At 41.0% G+C, this 23,586-nt stretch overlaps 1 protein-coding gene across 1 annotated transcript; it reads left to right on the top strand.

Moving 5' to 3' along the window:
- Positions 1–699: 699 nt before the first annotated feature.
- LOC126790998 (protein DETOXIFICATION 16-like) lies at positions 700–3,174 on the top strand. The gene is made up of 8 exons (XM_050517389.1): positions 700–1,066; positions 1,190–1,734; positions 1,926–2,012; positions 2,125–2,181; positions 2,264–2,502; positions 2,616–2,734; positions 2,823–2,909; positions 2,996–3,174. The coding sequence occupies exons 1-8, from the start codon at positions 791–793 to the stop codon at positions 3,050–3,052; spliced, it is 1,467 nt and encodes a 488-aa protein (XP_050373346.1). The 5' UTR covers positions 700–790; the 3' UTR covers positions 3,053–3,174.
- The last annotated feature ends 20,412 nt before the right edge of the window (positions 3,175–23,586 follow it).

Below are 23,586 nucleotides of genomic sequence, written 5' to 3'. Positions count from 1 at the left end.
AGGTAAATTGACTCAAATACAAGTTCGGGGTGTAAATCGGCAATTTTTATCAAGTTTAGGAGGTAAATTGACTCAAATACAAGTTCGGGTGCAAATTGACAATTGCAGTCAAGTTTGAGGTGTATTTTGACAATTTTGCCGAAAATGAATTAGCAATTTTGAAGACTCGAACGCATCTTCTTAGAGCTATCTCGTAATTTGAAATACAAATTTTGCCAATCTCAAACAAGAGCTTTCTGTCAGATGATCAGACACACTAAAATCTAATAATACCTGCATTGTATATAGAGTTAAAACTTCATTCAAAAGAGTGCAAAACTTTTGCAGTACCATTCACATGAAGGAAGAAGCTATCAAACAAACTGACTGCTAAAAACAAATCAAGATGACCAGCATATGACTTATGTCACTTATCTTCTTCTTCCAAGTTGGTTAGGTGATTGGTTATCTTGGGTAGTTTTTAAATATTGATGAAAGCCAAACAAGAGTTTAACCCCCTGATCGACTTTGTTTTGGCCTTCATAGCACCAAGTTAGGGTATAAGTTGATGATATAGACAAGTCAAATTAAAATATGACCATTTCAAATTAGATTTGATCTCTAACATTATAGTATTCAATTAGAAAGCATATACTCTCATATAGATGTCTTTAAAAGCTGCTGTAATGCGAATTCAATTATTAGCGCTCTTGTCATATATTCATCAATAGAGCACAAGATTCATGTTCATAAGTGCTAAGAGGATTCGCTTTAAAATTACTGCTGCTTGGAGAAAAGACACAGAACCGTCATGGATGCCCAGGAGCAAAGAGGCGGTCTTGAATCACCTTTGATTCCTGATGCTCTACAATCAAGAAAGGAGCTGTTGAATATAGATAATCCAACAGAAATCTATGAGGAAGTGAATAGGCAGCTGTTGTTAGCAGGACCACTTGTGTCATCAAACTTCCTCCTATTTGGTATGCAAGTTATTTCAGTCATGTATGTTGGCCATCTTGGAGAGCTTTCACTTGCAGGTGCTTCAATGGCTACTTCATTCGCTTCAGTCACCGGTTTGAGCTTGATAGTAAGATGACTCCCTCTTGTTTATAATATATGAATTTATTGCAATGATCTGTCCATCTTCTGATGCTGTTTCTAGCTTGTTGTGTTACATGTCTCCATTATTAACTTTGAAGTTGTTATATAGGTTGGAATGTGTAGCGCACTGGACACATTCTGTGGTCAATCCTATGGAGCAAAACAGTATCGAATGCTTGGTATACATATGCAGAGGGCAATGGTTGTTCTGTTGCTGGTGAGCATTCCGCTGGCAATTATATGGTATAATGCAGGAAAAATTCTTCAGTTCTTGGGTCAAGATCCAGAAATATCCTCTGCTGCGGGAGATTATGCTCGTTTGATGATACCTTGCATTTTCGCTTATGCGATCCTACAATGTCATGCTAGATTCTTGCAAACACAGAACAATGTGAATCCGATGATCATTAGCACTGGAACTGCAACACTGCTACACTTGCTTATCTGTTGGGTTCTGGTATACAAGACCAGCCTTGGGTATAAAGGCGCTGCTGTGGCAAATGCAGTCACCTATTGGATCAACGCATTGTTATTGTGTGTGTATGTAAGAATTTCTCCATCCTGCAAGAAGACATGGACTGGATTCTCAAAGGAGGCCTTTCATGGACTTCCCACTTTTCTAAGACTTTCAATTCCTTCAGCTGTCATGCTCAGGTAAACTTTGGTTGACATGAGACTCCATTACTTAGAAGATTGTTTAGTTTGGTATACCATGATTAGCACACAGATGCACTAATATTTCAAAAAAGAAAAAGACTACTAATCTACTATTATGTGTTACATCTGGTAATAATCAGTAGTAGTACTTACTAATTATTGATTCTTCGCTTTCATTTCTTCGACAGCTTAGAGATATGGTCATTTGAAATGTTGGTTCTTACATCTGGTTTTCTTCCAAATCCAAAGCTTGAGGCCTCAGTCCTGTCAATCAGGTTTGCAATGCTTACTAGTACTGATTAGTCATCAGCGCGCAATATAAGTTCTTAATGTAGCCAACAAAAATGTAACAAAAATGATGATACAACCATATATCTTGTATTGCAGCCTTAACACATGTGCAATGGCATACATGATTCCCCTTGCATTCAGTGGTGCAGCAAGGTGAGTTTAGTTCTACATGTAGTACCTTCAAACTTCTATCTGACTCCTTGCCTCAAGAGTTTGATCATTCCATTTTTTATAGCACAAGAGTATCGAATCATTTGGGTGCTGGGAAACCGAGACTGGCACGTCAAGCTGCATATGTTTCACTATGCCTTGTTCTTGTTGAAGGCAGCATTGGTGCTGCTGTCATGATATTTGGTCGAAAAATATGGGGATATTGTTATAGCAATGAAGAACAAGTCGTGAATTATGTTAGTGAAATGTTAATTTTTGTTGCAATATCCCACTTCGTTGATGGACCTCAATCTGTTTTCTCAGGTCTCTCCATATTTTCAGATTCCTCTCATATGCAAATGTACCAAGTTCTGTCATTTCAAAAAAATATGTTGCTACAGGTTTACTGAAAATATCTTCCTTCACTTCTGTTTCAGGTGTCATCAGAGGAAGTGGGCAGCAGAAGATTGGAGCATATGTTAATCTGGGAGCTTATTATCTTATAGGCATTCCTACTGGTCTAGTATTTGCTTTTGGCCTCCACATTGGAGGAAAGGTAACTACAAGATGAATTTCCATATTGTTTCTGGCTTTCATGGGATTATGATACTAGACAGTACTAATTTGGCTCATATACTTCGCAGGGTCTTTGGATAGGAATTGTCCTGGCGCTATTTGTACAAGCAATAAGTCTTGCAATCATAGTCATGTGCACAGACTGGGAGAAAGAAGTAAAGTTTCTTGTTACCTAGTTTTCAGTGGGAGTGATCTGTTTCATGTCAGATTTTTCTCATAACCAGTTTGCTTCGTTTTGTAGGTGAAGAAAGCTTCTGATAGGGTGCACAATGCAGTCAGTGCGGGTGATTTGTCGTAAAGATTATGCTAAAATCAATTATCATATTACATATTGGGACCTAATTACTGGGTTGATGTTAGACAAATTTTGAAGAAAACATTATGCAGGATTTGCTGTGGATTTTTTGTTTACTACGCGTTCTCATTGATGGACAATAATAAGAAGGAAAATTATATCAAAATATTGTCTTTCTAAATAACAGAAATCAAGTGTAGAAGATAATTTCCAGATGCCCGGTTTCTAGACTGACCTCTCCCCTTTGGTATGCAACGGTGTTCCACCGTGTAGCGTTTAAGGGTTTTCCTCCGCTAGGTTTACCTCCGGACTCCATATAGAAAATGTCTTAGAACTGGAAAAAAAAAAGTACTTACAGTATACAGATATATAGCTGATACATAAGCTACAGTTACAAAACCATATAAAGCGTTTTATATACAATTCATACAGATTGATGCATGATATAAAAACTGAGCTATAATCTCAATCAGTATTGATTACAAAACTTGGCGGGGTCCTTGCGGACAAGTTTGCGAGTAAGTAAGATATTAGAGCATTTGACAGAGCTGTAAGTGGCAAACATGGCTGTGCAAGCAGAGCTGCAAGGTGTGAGAGCAAAGTATTTAATTGTTGAATTGTGGTTATTGCTCATTAGTCTTTGGCATTAATTGATGATTGAAGACTTCTCATTCTGCATTAATTACTGATTGAAGACTTCTCCGGTTCTGCATTGATTGTTGATTGAAGACTTCTCCCGTTCTGCATTAATTGTTGATTGAAGACTTCACATTCTGCATTAATTGCTGATTGAAGATTTCACATTCGTTTAGCTTGTTAAATAGGCAAAAATGTTGCTCTTCGATGTTAAGGAAAAATAGTTTCTTTCGATCTAGTTTCATTCTCGTTGTTCTCTATCAGAGCAGGTTTCATGGTCTGTCTCTTTTACTCTGCATCTTGAATCAGAGTAGACTTCCTCATAGGACCTGTTTCTGCAATCCTGCTTCCGCAAAACTTCATCTTCATCTTCCTTCTCCATTAATTCATAATGGCCAGATAAAGTAACTCTATCTCCATCTATCTCACTCATTTCCGATAAGAAGTAGATCCAAATCGGTGTCATTATCTGATTTCTTCTTCTTTCATTTTGAAGAGAAATCAAGTTCAAAGTCATACCTCAAATCATTTCCGATAAGGAGTAGATCCAAGTCAGTCTCATTATCTGATTTCTTCTTCTATCATTGGAAGAGAAATCTGTTGGAGTTCTTTCATATAAGACTCTTCATTTGTTCATTGTAATTTCATGATTTCCTCTTTTCATTTTAAAGAGAAATCAAGTTCTGATATTTCCATCCCATTCCATTTTGGATGAGAGATCGGTTTAGAGTTCATAACTCCTCATTCCATTCTCCTTGGCCAATTTTGTAATGACCCGATTTTTTTTTTGGAATCAAATTATTTGAATTCTTAGACTTTAATGAGTGTGTAAATTTATTAAACCGCATTTGTTTTGCTTCGCGATGTCGTAAAATCAAAAACGAAACCGTCTTCGGAAATCTAATCGGAAAAACGTTACTTTTCCTTGACGCGAGAGTCGACTTTTACTCTGTCACTCGTTTCTGAAAACTTCCTTCATGAAAATTGTAGAGCTCATCGATACGAGTTCGTGGACACGTCACACATCCTAATCGGACGTCGTACACGAAAGTCATTAACGACGGAAGTAGGTTCCGATTTTGGAAGTAAATATAAAAAGGAAAATTTGAGAATTAGGGTTTCCATTTTCGGAAACCCCTTCTCTCGCACCCGCCTCCCTCTTCTCTCTCTCCCCCGACCTCTCTCTCTCACTCAGAAACTCCTCGCCGGCGATATCCTCCCCTGGGCCGCCGTGGCTCTCACCGTCGGTCCCAAGCGCTTCGCACGGCCCTCCGCGACAAACCCCGAGCAGGACATGTCCTCCCTCGCCGCCATTCGCCACGCCGAAGCTCCTCCGTCGATCTGCAACTCGACGCCTTCCAAATCCTCGTCGCCGGCGACTCAAGCACGCGGAGGATAGCATCTCGATGCCGATCCTCACCTCCAGTGCTGCCTGCGACAAGATTGGAGATCGATTTCACGCGTTGCCTCGCCTCTGCTCAAACTCGACTCTGCCGGCAGCTCAACCTCCTCCGGCGACTCTCCGGTAGTTCCACGGCTTGAATTAGGTAAGGGTTAGTCGATTTGACTGATTGTGATGAATTGTTGTTGAATTTCTGGCGATTTGGTGGAGGATCAAAGGAGGAGGAGGAGGAGAGAATACCGCCGCCTTAGGCGGCGCGTGAGGGAGCGTGAAGAAGGTAAGAGGCGGCCTTGAGCCGTGGAGAGGAAGAGGGGAAGTAAAGTAGAGGTTTTGGGCGGCGGTGGGCACGCCACGCGCGCCGGTTCGATCGGCGCGTGAGCTCCACGCGCTACCACTGTAGGGAGGCGCGTGAACAGTAAATTTTGGTAAAATTATTTTACGTACGGTGAATGTAAAATTATTTTACGTACAGTAAATGTAAAAAGTAAATTATGTACAGTAAATGTAAATGTAATTTACGTACAGTAATTCTAAAAGTAATTTACGTACAGTAATTGTAAAAGTAATTTCTGAAGGATAAATTAGTTAATTGTATTTACTGACAGTATTTACTATGTATAGTACATTGGTGTACATTAATACGTAAATAGTACGTATATGAAAAGTAATATGTAAACCGTACGTATATAAAAAGTAATGCATAGACAGTACGTATTTGAATAGTAATTTCGTGAACTGTAAATTCGTAAAAACCAGAAATTGCTGAACAGTAAAACATTATTACTGTTTCGGCATTTAAGGTTTTACGTAACGCTTCTAAATTCACTTCTTATCTATTCTAGGTGACGACACAACAAGTAAAGGATTCACTTGCGGAATCGTGGAAATTACGCTCAGAATTATAAGGTGAGTAAAATCTCACAGTGACGAATCTACCCTTGCGGAGATTCATAATTACGCTTAATTCAAAATAACGAACTATGATATGTATATGATATAGTGGATTGTGTATGTGTATAATTGGTAAAATAGGTACATATATATGGTTTGTTATAATATATACTGTCATAATTTCCATTTGTGAATGAGCTCATTATAGCGTTGATATTTACTTATTTGAGCATGTCTCTTGGATTTGTACAATAACATGTGATGATTTTTTGTACGTGGTTTTAACTTGAGTTATGTTAAAACGTTTTTGTGGTCTGTGAACCTGTCTTCGGATGTGTTGGCATGTCGAAACCTAACCTTGGTCGGGCGACAGTTACGATACAGTTAGAGCTCTAGTCTGTCTGCCGGTGTACTGCATGAGGGGTAACAGATGGGTTATCGGCTTATGAGTACCCATATTTTGGATATTGGGTAGCAAGTGGTTGCCCAATGTCGGGCGGCATACTAACATGAGGGGTAACATAGGCGTACCAGCGCTCATGAGTACCCGTATCATAAATGTATTTGGGTAAACAGAGGAGTTGCCCGATTTCTCATGAGCACATATATTCTCAGATCTTATTGGACAACCAAATGGGTCATCCAATGACTCATGAGTGCATTTATGATTACATGCTTCTGTATTTTCTTATGTATTTATATGTGAGTTATATTGTTATTTTACTCATACGAGCTGCAAAGCATACCGGGTTTGTGTTTACAATCCCGGTGCACCTATTCGATGGTGTAGGGGATAGTTCCATAGGTGTGGATTAGCGAAATCGACGGACAACTCTGAAGACCTTGAAGTTGTTTCATTTTATCTTGTTGTGAAGATTGAGAGGATTTTTACATTTCCATTTGATATAATGCCTTAATTATAAATTTGGTTTGTAATAAATAAATTTGACTGAGTTGTACCATGAACTCAGTAATGATCCACTGTGACGTTGAAATGATTTCGATTTATTGAGATTGTTTTAGAGTTTTTCATGGCTTCGAATTCGAGTTTCATACTTGAAATTTCGGGGTTGTGACAAATTTATTATTTCTTCTTTCATTTTGAAGAGATTTATTGTCCATGGTCAAGATCTAATTTCTTCATCTTTCATTTGGATGAGAGATCTGTTTAGAGTTTTTGTTTTTACCTCATTATTTCTGATGTTGGACTATCGGAGTTTTTTTTATATATGTTGGTTCTAATCAGATTTTTTTCCCTTCCAGTAAGAAGGCCGAGGTCATATCCCGATTTGGCTTAGGGTGAGCAATTTTGAGCAATCAACCATTTGAGCAAGCAATTGCTCTGTTTTTCTATAATGACCTTGCTGCACTAAAACCGAAACTGGGATTAACTCCGAACTCTGAATCCAATTCTGTAAAAAAGTACATAAACTAGACATAGAGAACTTTCCCGGCATATGTGGTTCATGATCTCAGGTTGTTGGAGCAGAAAATGGGAGCCATCCAAATTGGACGGACAGAGCTGCTAGAATTTGTTTCACTTATTCCCATCCACCTTCTAATCCATAACTTCTTTAGCCATACTTGGAGATCGTTGGTTAAGCTCGGTTGTCATTTCTCTTTCAGGCTTTGCTTGAGGGGGAGTATTGGAGCATATGAGCATATTGGAGCATTGGGCAGAGCTGTAAGTAGCAGACATGGTTGTGCAGGCAGATCTACAATGATGCAAGACAAGGTGTGAGAGCAAAGTGTGAATAATACGAAACATATTATTCAAGCTATATTTAATTATTGAGTTCTGGTTATTTCTCAGTGGTCTTTGACATTAATTTCAGCATTAATTATTGATTGAAGACTTCTCATTCTGCATTAATTGATGATTGAAGACTTCACATTCTGCATTAATTGCTTATTGAAGACTTCACATTCGTTTAGCTTACTAAATAGGCAGAAGTGTTAATCTAGTTTCTTTCTAGTTTCATTCTTTTTGTTCTTCTATCTCCATTCTTCAACATAAGACATGACAATGCTTATGAAGAGGTTTACTCAGAAGATCTGCTGGTTGGTCAACTGAGGGAATGAAACAATCTCAATGGCTACTAAGAGCGACTTTCTAAGTTCAATGTATTTGGTGTGGGCAGGAAACACCGGATTAGATGCCCTATGTGTAGCACTAAGATTATCACATGCAATGCAAGCAAATGGGATACTGGATGTTAGCGCCAAATTCTTAGAGTAAGAATGCACCAAGTCGACTCAACACTAGCATGAGACAATGAGCAATACTCTGACTCGGCAGTGGAACAAGCAATGGTACAAAAGTAGAAGCATCAATGTGATTATCACAAGGTTGTTAGGGATCACAGGTTTGGGGTTTTCGGTCTTATGGTTCAGCTGCAGAGCTCCCTGTTGGTACAGATGTAGAAGCATCAACATTTGATATAACTTGCAATGGAGTAGCACTTAATTTTTTGGAACCAGAACTAATAGATAGTAGGGGTGGGCATAAAAAACGGAAATCCCGATCTCGTCCCGAAATTCGTAGGGACGGGACGGGACGGAGGTCTAAAAACGTTCGTCCCGTCCCGATCCCGTGCCGTTTCATAATAGTGGGATGGGACGTGGGACGAATAATTTATATGCCGCTTCGTCCCATCCCGTCCCACCTTCAATGAAAACTTAATAATTCTTATAAATTTGTATCAAAATGAAACTAATTTATATTGTTAATAACTCCAAAATTATATTAATTCAAATAATAATGGTAAATTATAATATTTTGAACATAATATGTATTTTTTTTGTTAAAATTTCATTATTAAATGTTATTTTGTTAATGAAAAAGTAAAAATATAGGTTTTTATTTAACTTTATAGGAAGGTGGGATTTATCCCGTCCCGTCCCGGTCCCGTCCCGTCCTGATCCCGTTCCGTCCCAACCGGGATTAATCCCGAGTGGGATGCATTCTTAAAAACCCTCGTCCTGTCCCGATCCCGTCCCGATTCAAAAGAGTGGGACGAGACGTGGGATGAGTTCCGTCCCGTCTCATCCCGTCCCGTGCCCACCCCTAATAGATAGTTAGATTTGGCGTGTTTATGATGAAGCACAGTTTTTTCCAGTTTTTTCCAGATTTTTTCCAGATTTGGACTACCTTAGCTTTCATCAGTTCTACTGTTAGTAGTCGTCTACAGTGTCACCTAAGGCTCTTGAAGAGGAGTAAACCGAGAACCATGGTCATGCTTCCTTTTACTTATAGTATTACTTCCTGTAGAATTCTTCGTAGTCTTGTAATCTATAAACATATCTTCCTTTCATATTGTTGAACCTGGAGAAGCAATATACCAGCGTAAGAGGTTTCAGTAATCTTCTCATCTGCTGTGTTGTCATTACAATTCATGTCGATAACTTCAGACAAAGTGTTTCCTGAATCTCTGGATTCTCAGTAACACTGTAGGGGCAACGTGACCGTACACACTGCAGTTGAAACAAATTGTAGTAATCCCCTCATATACTACATCATAAGCTTGATAGTCTAATTCCGCAAAAGGCTTCCAAGGAATTTGCCTCTCGCTTGAGCAAGGATAGGCTTATCAACTCAATCATAATCCCAATCTTTGGCATAGTACATTTCTTGTGGTGATCCCAGAATACGAGTCCACATTGCCTTGTACTAATTTTAGAAGTAGCATGATTAAAGCACTGGCCGCCATTTCGGACCATAAGGATCTGACCTGTGATTATCTACGGTCCATTGCATAAAACACGTCTTCACCCAATTGAAATTTAACCACAGAGATATCATTAACAATATGAATGAGCTTTTACGGTCCATCATCCATGTTAGTTTCAAACCACCATAACAACTTCCAATTAGTTCCCAAAAGTAGTGAACATAGAAATAAAAGAACCAACTTGCAAAGCATGCAAGGCAATGTAGGGGGCTTGTTACTGCTTTCTTTATCAATGGTTAGGCTATCTGTTGTATGAACTTGGGGCTCATGTTCACTTTCCCATTATGCTCTTCTGTGACAACCTCAGGCTTCCAATCCCTTGTTCCATGCTTGAACCAAACATATCCAACTTGATTATCATTTTGTTGGGGGAAAAGTTGCTATTGGCAGCCACTGTGTGCGCTTCATCCCTTCACATAACCAACCAACTGATCTTCTCACCAAACCTCTCCTCAAGCCCAAACATCTTTTACATGCTTACAAACTTATCCATGTTGGCCCGCCACGTTTGGGGGGAGGGTGCTATTGGCGTGAATAAATTCACCTCTCCTAATTGAATTCTGATTGTATGCAACCCGCCACGTTGGGGGGGGTGCTATTGGTGTGAATAAATTCACCTCTGCTTATTGAATTCTGATTGTATGCAACCCGCCACGTTGGGGGGTGCTATTGGCGTGAATAAATTCACCTCTCCTAATTGAATTATGATTGTATGCAATTAAAATTACTGTGTTCGTCTCAGTTTAGGAATGGCATTCGTTGTAATTGTATAGGTTGCAGACCTGCAGTTTATATGTGTATTAATTGTATTCAATCTAATCAATGCAAATTCAATCTTAACAGGTTTACTTGAGAAATAGTGAATTTTTACTATTTTCAATGATATAAACACTAATGGACGATGTTGGCCGAACATGACTATATAAGTATGAGGTTGGATATTGCATTTTGCATCAAAACACAAAAAAAAAAAAAACAAAAGGATTGCTTTATCCCAAGACTAAACTATTCATCTATACTACTATAAAACCAGTACCCCAAGTACTACTAAATTACGAACTTTCAAAAATATCATTTCACATCTCACATTGATATACAAACAAACATGGGTTTTATAGTCAAAACATAAATATATTCAGAAAATCACATCTTTATAATAATAACCATCCATTTTTCCACACCCCTACAGGTGTAGGCAATTTCTAGTTAGAATCCAAAACAAAGGCAAAGATATTGAGACTGGTTTATAACTAAGTTTTATATAAACATCATGAAGACAAAATAGAAAACTAGATCAAACAAGAGATTTGATACTATGAAACAATAGGCTTCCCGCAAATACATGAGGATTTTAATCTTCCTCCGCGCTGATTCCTCCCGTTCTCTTCTCACGAGTTCGAGGAGGAACGCGGACTCCTCATCTAGCCAAGCTAGGGAAAAAGTGGCGGAAATATTCATGTTGCCGACGGCCCCCGACCCGATCCAGGCATCGCGCGGCGACTGCCAGCGAGAAACTGGTGGTGGAGAATGCTGAGGAGGCGTAGCAGAAAATGCCATGAGGCAGAGAACACTAAATTGATCGATTGAGAGAGAGAACTGAGGATTCAAGATTGATAATAATGAGTAAGCGAATTGAGGACGGGAAATCAAAAATGATCTCATCTACTTATAAGAAAGATAAACGCGTATTTGTAGGCAAAATCGTGTATTAGCTAAGCGAAGCCCTCAAGTCTTCATTAATGAAACCTTCAATTACAAGGGGAGACATGAAACTTAAATCCCTGATTACAAAGACCTGATATAAGATCAAACATCCATACAAGCAAGTACCTAAAAAAACAACCAACTAGCAAAGAGTACCACACTAATGACGACTCTATTTGCTATTGAACAGCGGTGATATGGTGGAGAGATTGATCACTAGATATGTAACTCAATCAATGATGAAGCAACAATTACATATCCTTATATCTAATAAAATAGCTCTGCAACTATGTTGCCGCCGGACAATAATCAATCCGACGACACTTAATCTCACCCTGCCACTAGGCGGCAATGACTATTTGAGAAAGCAAGGAACTCGCCACCGACCTAGAGCAGACAAAGCACATTCACTGCACAAACAGACACGAAGACCGACAATCTCCGCGAAACCACTGCACTGATTTATTTAAGATAACAACAAAATAAAAACATTAAACCAATAGATAAAGTGGTTAGCGTCCACACTATGAGCGCACCCCCTATTACCAAGCCGTAACAGGCCCAACACATGCTCACAGGTCCATAACCAAAGAAGAGCAGAGAAGGCCCAAGGAGAAGACCCGACACCGCGCCGACGCCAATCACACATCACCGTCGCTCCCTCCCCTAACCCATAGAACCGCCGTTGAACTTGCCCCTTGACAATTGTCGGAAAGATTCTGCCGACAAAGAAATAGTAGACCTCCTCCGCCACCAAACCCGCAAGGCCCAAGCACCCAAATCTCGGAGAAACAGATCCACCAGAAATCGGACACGGTGAGACTCTCTCTCTAAATCTATAGCCAATCGCCAAGTCCACTGCTACAAAGACCAAAATAATTGCCGACACATGGCCACCCCATCTCCACCACACAACCGCGTCCCATGGATCCGCCGCCTCCACCATCGGTCTATCCTTAGCCTTCCTCTGCCCCGATCTCCGATCACGGGACCAAAACAGACTGCCTACATCCCGTCCGACTACACAAACCGCACGCTAGCGAGACCAGAGGCAGACGCTAACGCCGCCGTACAGCCGGACGAGAAGCAACACGGACGGCGACAAAACTCTCTCAACCCGAGCGCATGCGGCCCGTATGTTATGTTATAACAATTATTTTTTGAAAAAATTAACTAAATAGTATCTGACATTTTTTCGTATTCTAACTTTCAGTATCTCAACTTTTTAAAATAGCAAAACCATATCTCACCTTTTAACTTCAACCTAAGATTGATATCTACGTTTGTTACCTCTGTTAAGGAAGCTGACGGTACTCGGTAGAGTAATAATAGTCATGAAATGACCAATTTATCCTTTATTCCTTGCCTTTTTTTGTAACCTTTGATTCTTCTTCTTCTTCAATTAATGAAAGAAAAAAAAACCACAACAAAGAGAGTATCGTGATGGAAAAGCAGGGATTATGAATAATGTTGGGCAGTTGGGGAAAGTATATTTCGAAGGTTTTGCCGTTCTTTACAGTGCTGCATAGTGTATACATATAGTGTTTCTCCCACCCACTCTCCCTTTGCCAGAAATTTCCAGATTTCTTTGAAAAACATACTCTACCACTCTGGTTCCTTTCTTACATTCCATGCTTTTCAATTGTAAGCAAGTTTTCCTTCAAATTATTAAGAATCTCCTTAACAGTACATTTAAATGGAGCAAATATCAATTCAATTCAGTAACAAAAAAAACTAGAGAGCATCGTGATGGAATTATTGTGTGAGAGTCATTAAACGTGTTTGTGTCGCCTTGCGACGACGGATAAATTGAAAACATAAACGTTATCGGAACGTTTATTTAGGAAAACGTAACGTTACCGCGACGTGAGAATCAACTTTTGCTCCGTTGCTCGTTTGTGAAAACTTCCTTCACGGAAGTTGTAAAGCTCGTCGATACGAGTTTGTGAACATGTCACGCGTTCTAATCGGACGTCATACGTAAACATTATTAACGATGGAAGTAGTTTCCGATTTTGAAAACGGGTATAAATAGGAAATTATTGGAGTTAGGGTTTCCATTTCTGGAAACCCTAACCCCGCGCCTCCCTCTCCCATTTTCCCTATTTTCTCTCTCTCTCCCTCCCCGAGCCCTCTCTCCCTCCGGCACCGATCTCCCTCCTCCGAGGGACGTGTTCCTCACCGCCGGCACCAGTGGCCTCGCAAGCTCGACACAACCTCCCTCCGAGCAAAGCACGGTCTCCAGCGCCACCGTGAAGCCTCGACGAAACTCACAAGAACCGAGCACAGTCGGTCCGAGCTCTCCGACGAGCTCCGGCGCTCCCAAGGCCGGAAATAGGTGAGGTTTCTATCTAATTGGATGTTGTAATGGTTGTTGTATGATTTTGGGTTCTTTTTGGATGGATTGGTGGAGGTTTAGATGAGATCGGATGAAGAGGAAAGGAGGCGGCGTGAGGCCGTGGGGAGGAAGAGGGGGAAGAAAGGAGGAGATTAAGGGCGCTACGCGCCGGCCTTAGGTTCGGCGCGTGGACCCCACGCGCTGCAACAATAAGTGGCGCGTGAGCGCCACGCGCGGTCGTCGGAGGTGGCGAGTGAAACCCACGCGCCGCCACGTGAACAGTGTTCCGTGAACAGTAAATTGTAAATTTATTTCTTTACGTACGGTGAATGTAAAAAGTAAATTACGTACAGTAAATGTAAATGTAAAAGTAATTTCGAAAGGGTAAATCAGTAATTATTATTTACTGAGACAGTATTTTACATTTGAATAGTATGCATACATACAGAAATATGTAAATAATATGTACACGTACAGGAATACGTAATTGATGTGTATCTGTATAGAAATATGTGAACAGTAAGTACGTGTATTTGATTGAGTTATATTTTGAACTCAGAGATGATCCGCTGTAGCATTTAAAATGATTTCAATTCATTGAGATTGTTTTTAATGATTTTCATGACTTCGAAATTTGAGTTTCATGCTCGAAATTTTGGTGTCGTGACAGTTGGTATCAGAACCTAAGTGCGTATTTAGTGATTGTCAATACCATCCAGGAGCGATGACCCGACTGCAGCGGGCCCCCATCACATGCTCTTCGGTATTGATATATCGCCGGGTACGCGAGAGTTTTAAGAGCAATACCCTATGGTTTGGTCTTCTAGGGAGTATTGTGATGATACTTCGATGATTCACCATATTCTGAAATTTCATGATTATATATGTTGAATCTATTTTGTCAGATTCGAGACTTCACATGTATTGACTAAGTGTTTAATTGTTTGAAGGTGATTAATTTGGAAAAGGGCCGTGGACAGGGTCGAGGACAGGCGAGAGGTCGAGGCCGAGGTAGGGCTGCAGGCCGAGTCCGCAATGTGGAAAACCTTTATGAGGAGGCTGCTCCACAGGAAGAACAGGTTGATCCTGCTGCTGTCGTTAGAGATGACGGTCGTGTGCTGAAGTTGGTCAAGGACATCATTGGTCTATCAGCGCCGTCATTTCATGGAGGCCTGGATCATATGGTAGCTGACCATTGGATCGAGAGCATGGAGACTTACTTTGAGATGATAGAGTGCTCTGAGATAGAGAAGAGGAAGATAGCTACTTTCTTTCTGAAAGATGATGCACTAGATTGGTGGAAGAGTACAAGACATACAGTAGATGTGTCTACCTTCACCTGGGATGGTTTCACTGCTCTCTTTAAAGAGAAGTATTTTTCAGCTACAGTGCAGGAGAATTTAGAGCTTGAGTTCCTTGAGCTAGCACAGGGAGATATGACAGTCAAAGAGTATGATGCTCGTTTCTCACAGTTGTACCGGTATGTCAGGCCAATGGGTGTGACCTCCTTAGCTCAGAAGTTTCTACGAGGGGTCAAACAAGAATACAAGACCATCATATCAGCACTTTGTTTGTCTACCAAGGAGTTGATGTATGAGAGTGCCATGAATTTGGAGCAGGCAGACAAGACTAGAGGAGGAGATGTGAGAGATAGAGATGCTAAAGGAAAAGGCAAGGCAATCAGTTTAGGCAGCGGGCACTCAGGGCCGAAGGGTGGATCATGAAAGAGGCCAAGACCCTACTATCAGATTCCGGCTAAGGCAGCATCCCCATCTACTAGGGTTGCACCTGTTAGACCATTGGCATCAGTGAGGTGTTTCGTTTGCAATGAAATAGGGCACTACGCCACAGCATGTCCGAAACTAAAGAGAACATGCTACTATAGGTGCGGGAAAGTGGGACATATCTAGAGATTGTACCTGACCCCGTCAGGGTGGACAGGAACATCAGCAAAGACAGTTACCTGTGGGCCAGGCTAGGGTGTTAGCAGTGGGTCAGCGAGACACAGGAGTGGAAGGTACTTTATCTATTTTTGACTACCTTGCTAGAGTATTGTTTGATACAGGAGCATAACATTCATTTATTGCGAGTTCGGTAGTGGAGATGTTAGGATTGATTCCTACACATCTTGGGAACTCTTTATGTGTCAAATCACCCCTCAAAGTGTCCCTCGAATTGGAGACAATCTGCAAGGCTTGTCCGATTGTGATTGGGAGTAGAGATTTATCTGTTTCGTTGATAGTGATTCTGGATCACACATATGATGTGATCTTGGGAATTGATTGGTTGAGGCCGCAACATGCAGTGATTGATTGTTTTGACATGGTAGTGTCCTTTCATAGACCCGGGGAGCCAGTGTTTCGTTATCGTTGCCTCAAGTCTGATAATGCCATGAGAACAGGAGTTTTGGCATATGTAGAATCGGTGGATCAGAAAGTAACTATTGCGGACATTGTGGTAGTATCTGAGTATGGTGAGGTGTTCCAAGAGATACCAGGGTTACTTCCTCGAAGAGTGGTAGATTTCTGCATTGATGTGATACCTGGTATGGCACATGTGTCAAAGGTTCCCTATAGAATGGGACAAAACGAACTTAAAGAGTTGAAGGTGCAGATCGATGAACTATTGGACCAAGGGTTCATTAGACCGAGCGTTTCACCTTGGGGAGCACCGGTTCTGTTTGTGAAGAAGAAAGATGGTTCTCTACGGTTATGTGTAGACTACAGAGAACTGAACAAGGTGACAATCAAGAATAGGTATCCATTGCCTAGGATTGATTATTTGTTCGATCAGCTTAAAGGAGCTACGGTGTTCTCTAAGATTGATTTGAGATCCGGTTACCATCAACTCAAGGTGAAGGAGGAAGATATATCGAAGACAGCCTTCAGGACCCGATATGGACATTATGAGTTTGTTGTCATGTCATTTGCTCTAACAAATGCACCAGCTGTCTTTATGATTTTGATGAACCAAGTCTTTAGCCCGTACTTAGATGAGTTCGTTGTGGTATTTGTGGATGACATTCTGATATACTCCAAGTCATAAGAAGAGCATGTGGTGCATCTGAGAACGGTGTTGCAGAGCTTGAAGGGAGCAAGATTGTATGCCAAACTAGAGAAGTGTCAGTTCTGGAAAGAAGAGGTCAAGTTCCTTGGTCATGTCGTCTCAAAGGATGGAGTACTAGTGGACCCGTCAAAAGTGGAGGCAGTAAAGAGTTGGAGTCGTCCAAAGAACCCTACAGAGATTCGTAGTTTCCTTGGTTTGGCAGGTTACTACAGGAGGTTTATCGAAGGGTTTTCTAGTATTGCATCGTCATTAACCAAGTTAACCAAGAAAGATGCTCCGTTTGTGTGGACAGAAGCATGTGAGGAGGCATTCAACAAACTAAAGACCAGTTTGACCACAGCTCCGGTGTTTTACGATTCCCACTAGTGGGGGCGGTTATGTCATTTACAGTGATGCTTCGCTCCAAGGCTTGGGTTGTGTGTTGATGCAGCATGGAAGAGTTGTTGCATATGGCTCTAGACAGTTAAAGATCCATGATAAGAACTATCCCACTCACGATCTAGAGCTTGCTGCAGTTGTCTTTGCCTTGAAGATTTGGAGACATTACTTGTATGGTGAGAAATTTAAACTCTTTTCTGATCATAAGAGTTTGAAGTATATATTCTCACAGAATGAATTGAATATGAGGCAGAGGAGATGGATGGAACTCCTCAAGGATTATGACTTCACATTGGAGTATCACCCTGGGAAGGCAAATGTGGTGGCCGATGCTTTGAGCAGGAAACCGAGAGGTGTGGTAGCTTCACTTATGGTTCAGGAATGGTTTATGCTCGAAACCGCATCAGAGTTTGATTTGGTACCATCGGGAGGAGAACCAAAGGTCTTTCTTGGTAGTGTCACTGTGCAACCGACATTAATCTCAAGAATCATACAGGGTCCGGCACAAGACAAATTCTCACAAGCTAAGTTGGCAGACGTTGTAGTAGATACACTTGATGAGTGTTTTTCTGAGTGAAGAGTTGGACCCGATGGAGGGTTGAGGTTTGGGGCAAGATTGTGTGTCCCAGATTGTGATGATCTCAAGGAGGAGGTCCTTTGTACGGCAAATCGATCTCATTATACCGTTCATCCAGGGAACACCAAGATGTACAAAGACCTATGCAGGCAATTTTGGTGGAACGGTATGAAGAAAGATGTAGCGAAGTTTGTATCGAAATGGCTTACGTGTCAGCAAGTAAAAGAGAACATCAACGACCAGCTGGCATGTTGAAGCCATTGACTATTCCGCTTTGGAAGTGGGAGCAGATATCTATGGATTTTGTGACTTGACTACCTAGATCCTAGAAAGGTCACGATGCTATATGGGTGATTGTCGATCGATTGACGAAGTCGGCTCATTTTCTTCTAGTGTCAATGAAGTACTCAGTGGACGTGCTGGGGAAACTATACGTGGATGAGGTAGTGAGACTTCATGGAGCTCCAGTTTCTATTGTTTCTGATCGAGATGCACATTTCACGTCGAAGTTCTGGGGTGGTTTACATAAGGCGATGGGTACTACCTTGGATATGAGTACAGCTTTTCATCCTCAAACTGATGGACAGACAAAAAGGGTGAATCAAGTGATGGAAGATATGTTGAGAGCTTGTGTGCTGGATTTTAAGGGTAGCTGGGAGGATCATTTGAGATTGATTGAGTTTGCCTACAACAACAGTTACCATTCTAGCATCGGCATGGCACCTTATGAGGCTCTTTATGGTAGACCATGTCGATCACCAATCTGTTGGGCCGAAGTAGGTGATGAAGCATTGATGGGTCCAGAGGTGGTTCAGGAAACCATAGAGAAGAGCTCGATCATTCGAGATAGAATCCGGACTGCACAAAGTAGACAGAAGAGCTATGCGGATTTAAAGAGGAGACATGTGGAATTTGAGATTGGAGATCACATGTTCTTAAAAGTTTCACCTATGAGGGGTGTAGTGAGATTTGGCAAGAAAGGGAAGTTGGCTCCAAGGTATGTCGGGCCTTTTGAGATTCTCGAGAAGGTGGGAGAACTAGCATATCGACTAGCCTTGCCTACTAACCTGTCGGTTGTTCACAACGTCTTCCACATTTCCATGTTGAGGAGGTATGTACTAGATGAGTCACATGTGATCGATCATAGCACCATTGAGGTGAAGGAAAATGCCACTTTTGTTATTGAGCCGGTTCGTATTCTGGATAGATCCACAAAGAAGCTTCGGAGGAAAGAAGTCGAGCTAGTCAAGGTATTGTGGAGTCATCATGATGAAGGCGATGCATCTTGGGAGCTAGAGTTGGATATGAAGACAAGATATCCACAGTTGTTTGTTGAGTGAACTTGAATTTCGGGACGAAATTCCTTTAAGGGGGCTAGATTGTAATAACCAAATTTTTTCAGAACGATTTTGGATTGCTTTTAAATTTATAAATGTGTGAGATTCATTAAACGTGTTTGTGTCGCCTTGCAACGACGGATAAATTGAAAACGGAAACGTTATCGGAACGTTTATTTAGGAAAACATAACGTTACCGCGACGTGAGAATCAACTTTTACTCCGTTGCTCGTTTGTGAAATTTTCCTTCACGAAATTTGTAAAGCTCGTCGATACGAGTTTTTGGACACGTCACGGGTTCTAATCGGTCGTCGTACGTAAAAGTTATTAATGATGGAAGTAGTTTCTGATTTTGGAAACGGGTATAAATAGGAAATTATTGGAGTTAGGGTTTCCATTTCTGGAAACCCTCACCCCGCGCCTCCCTCTCCCATTTTTCCTCTTTTCTCTCTCTCTCCTTCCCCGAGCCCTCCCTCCCTTCAGCGCCGATCTCCCTCCTCCGAGGGACGTGTTCCTCACCGCCAGCACCAGCGGCCTCGCAAGCTCAACACAACCTCCCTCCGAGCAAGGCACAGTCTCCAGCGCCATCGTGAAGCCTCGACGCAACTCACAAGAACCGAGTACAGTCGGTCCGAGCTCTCCGACGAGCTCCGGCACTCCCAAGGCCGGAAATAGGTGAGGTTTCTATCTAATTGGATGTTGTGATGGTTGTTGTATGATGTTGGGTTGTTTTTGGATGGATTGGTGGAGGTTTAGAGGAGATCGGATGAGGAGGAAAGGAGGAGGGGTTACCGCCACCTTAGGTGGCGCGTGTGGGTGCGTGGAGAAGGTAGGTGGCGGCGTGAGCCTGTGGGGAGGAAGAGGGGGAAGAAAGGAGGAGATTAGGGGCGGCGGTGGTGTGCTACGCGCTGGCCTTAGGCTCGGCGCGTGGCCCCCACGCGGTTTTTTTTCCTTTGTTTTCACACCCCTTACAAAACAAAAAAACAATAATTGGCGCCAATTACACTTCTCCCAATATATATTTACTTTTCTGTGAAAATGTATTCCGAGCCTTATTAATTTCATTATTAGCATCTCCACACGTACACATCCTTTGCATGTACATGTGTTAAAATAAGATTCATAATCTAAGAAAATATAAAGATTATACATATAAGATAAGATAGTGGGAGAGCCAATTATGAGAAAAAAGAACATTGGTGAGAAAAATTAGTCATCCCATAGAAGGACAAGCATGGGAAGTTATTCCACAAAATGTGGAGTTCTTTCATTTGTGAAGTAACTATTTTATCCATCATGAATATTTCTTTTAATATTTTAGGGACATATAGGTAAAAAAATTTATGATTTGGTTAACAAACTCAGTTTGCTTCAATAATAGTATATAGATTAGTGTCACAAGCATCACGTGCAATATATGCTACCGTGCGCAAGTAAATTTTTCTCACCTTGCCTTCTACCTGTGAAGACGCTAGGATATCAATCTCAACCAGCCTCCTTGCACTACACCTTGTATTTGATGGTGTATGCTTGAATCCTTATGCGGATCTTTTGTTTTACGCAGCGGAATGTCTATATTCTACCCTTATGAGTGATTATATCTCAACTCACAAGTCTCTCTACACACAAGTGTTTCCCGATTTCCAATTGTGTTTGGGGAGTTAACAAGTAATCACATGCATACTCGGTTTTGTGGAACTAGTGTCCCTTTTCTCATTTATGAATTCAAAGTACAATCTAAAAACCTAGCATGGATCTTTACAATGGTTTGTCTAAACCTCCCAAAGTCTCATGCTCATGACTTCTAACTATTTATACCTACATCTAACATGGAAGTTGACATTCCCAACTTCCTAGGACACATGTCATGCATGTCATTATTCTAGGTGTAGTGGACAGCCCCCACTACTAGGTTTATTAACTGCTAAGACGAGGTGGCATGCTTGCATGCTTTGTCAAGGCATGCAACTGCCCAAGTAACTTCCCCTCAATGTGCACCAACTGGCCATGGATAACATCTCCACAGTGTGTGCCAACTGGCCATACTGCCCACTAACCAGCCAAGTAACCTCCTATAAAGTCCATGTAACTGCCTAGGTAACTGTCATCATTCATGTTCTGTAACTGCCTATGCTGACGAGGCTAATCTCCTCGCAACTGCTTACTAACGAGGCTAAACTGCCTGCACAGTCTGCAACTACCTGGTGAGGCTAATCCCTCTGCATCTGATTCGCCTGCTCCATGCCAGCGAGGCTATATCTAGCCAACTGCCTGCGTAGTGCTTGCCGAGGTCTGCTGGCGATGTCCATGTCACTGCCTAGTCAGATCTGCCCACTTCCTTGTTGGCGTGGCTAATATCCAGCCAACTGATTATGCTAGCGAGGCTAATGTCTAGCCTAGCCTCAACACGTTTCTCAGCGGTCTACCTTGCATGTTTTACTGCTTGGCACCTGACTACGTGCTTGCTTGGCTATCATAGCAAGGCTAATAACCCTGCTACTGCCTCCTCTGTCCATCTGCCCAACGAGACTAACTTCCCCGCAACTTGTCCCCTTGGTTAGATAAATCACACTGCCTCTGTTTCTGCCTAGCGAAGCTAACCTCCCCGCTAGCGAGGCTAATATGCCTATGGCACGTTCAAGGGTGTAACAATTAGCAACCACGACACACTATGTGTGTGAGCTGAGTAGCGGGGAAGTTTTTCATATAACTACCACATTTATAGAAGTCAAAATATTTTGTATCTATTTTGTTTTCTTTGTTTTTTTAGAAGATTTTATTATCTTTGTTGGTCAGTTGTACTACAAGATTTTTAATTCATAAAGGTTCAATATGTAAAAATAAAAATCGCTTTTGGGTAGCTTGCAATCCCTGTTCTTGTTATAATAATAGATTAATAGAACATTGTAACTTTGTTAAGAGAAATGCACCATTATTTTCTCAATAGCACGGGGCTAGTTATGGACAAAGGTAACAATGTGATACCTCAAGTCTTAGATTGGTATGACGTGACGAGCACATGGCATGGAGAAATATTTTTTTTTTTAAAGAGAACTAAGTGTATAAATTTGGGGTGGTACTTCCGAACCGAAAAATCGTAAATTGAGCCGAAAAAACCGAGCCAAGTCCGAAAAAAACAGACCTGAAAAAAAAACTAACTGAAAAAAAAAACCGAGATCAGCCCTGATCATCAATGACTTACTCCTCGCCGTCTTCGAGCTCATCTATTTCGCAGGTTATCTACTCTCTCTCTCTCTCGATCTCTCTTTTAAATAATGATATCAAGACAAGTATGGGTTCGATAAGTGGGCATTAGATTGGTTTGTGCAGTATAACGTGAGAGTGGGCAAGTACATGAGGGACGCCCATTCACTTGAGACCCTAAAGTGAGAATTTGCAAGCTGTCTAGAGTCTCGATGCCAAGTTCATTGCTGTTCTTGTTAGTCTCTATCCCAATCTCCATTTTTCTTTAATTTTTGTGTGTCTGGTATGTACGTTGTCTTCGATTTTATGATTGTCTTGTCTTTGTCTTCGATTTTATGACCCTCTTGTTTTAGTTTCCTCCGCATAGGTCTTGTTTCAGGTCCAATGTTTTGAGAAGAAGACTTAATTCGGAGGGAAGTCTGCATAGAGTTTTTATTTCTCCTCTTCTCGCTGAGCAAGTCTATATTGATTTAACCACTTCACAATGTAAGTATTCCTTTCAATTTCATGATTGTAATAATGTCTCTTCTTTTAAATTATTCATAGTTTTATGTTGGACTCACTCCGTATTCTATTCTTCATTGAAAATCCTTTTGGGTTTTGATGTGCATCAACCTATTTAGTTCTCATCTAATTGATTCTGTTTATGTAATAATGTTGCTACATGATACAAAATCGTTTTTCCTGGTTGTCAGATCTAGGCTAGAGTAATTGATTTGAATATGGAACTGCTAATTTCCTTGTGTCATAATGTAGTATGCCCTAGGTTTTGTAAATTAAGGTTATTATTAATCCATGTTTCAGTGGATTTTTTTTTCTTGGTAATAAATAGAGATCTATATGGATCATATATTTTTACGCTTACTTGACTGGTTCGGGCATGGTCTTGATTGCAAACATTTGTAAGTGTTAGAGACCTAATTGGATTCATGAGTCTATGGAAATCTAAGTTGTTTAGGCTGATCATGTTTCAGGTACCTTCAAATTTCTCACAACTATTGTTTGCAATTGATTACTTCTTCTTTTTCTCAGGAACAATATTGTGAGCAATAGCAAACATATGCTACTTGGACTTTTTGATGGATCATTTTACAGTATCTTATGGAAAGTGGAGGTATGAATTTTCCAACGAATTGAATTTTAGTCTAGTCTTCTTTATTTAGTGACTTGAATTGCTTCATAACTAAAGGTATTTAGTAATTTTGTATCCTCTTCTTGTACTGCTCCATGGGACTTATGAACTTGATCCAATTTGACGTGATGGCTGTCAAGT

This window comes from Argentina anserina, chromosome 4 (assembly GCF_933775445.1).
Source record: "Argentina anserina chromosome 4, drPotAnse1.1, whole genome shotgun sequence".
Lineage (NCBI taxonomy): Eukaryota > Viridiplantae > Streptophyta > Magnoliopsida > Rosales > Rosaceae > Argentina > Argentina anserina.
This window is presented reverse-complemented; position numbering and strand designations above follow the sequence as displayed.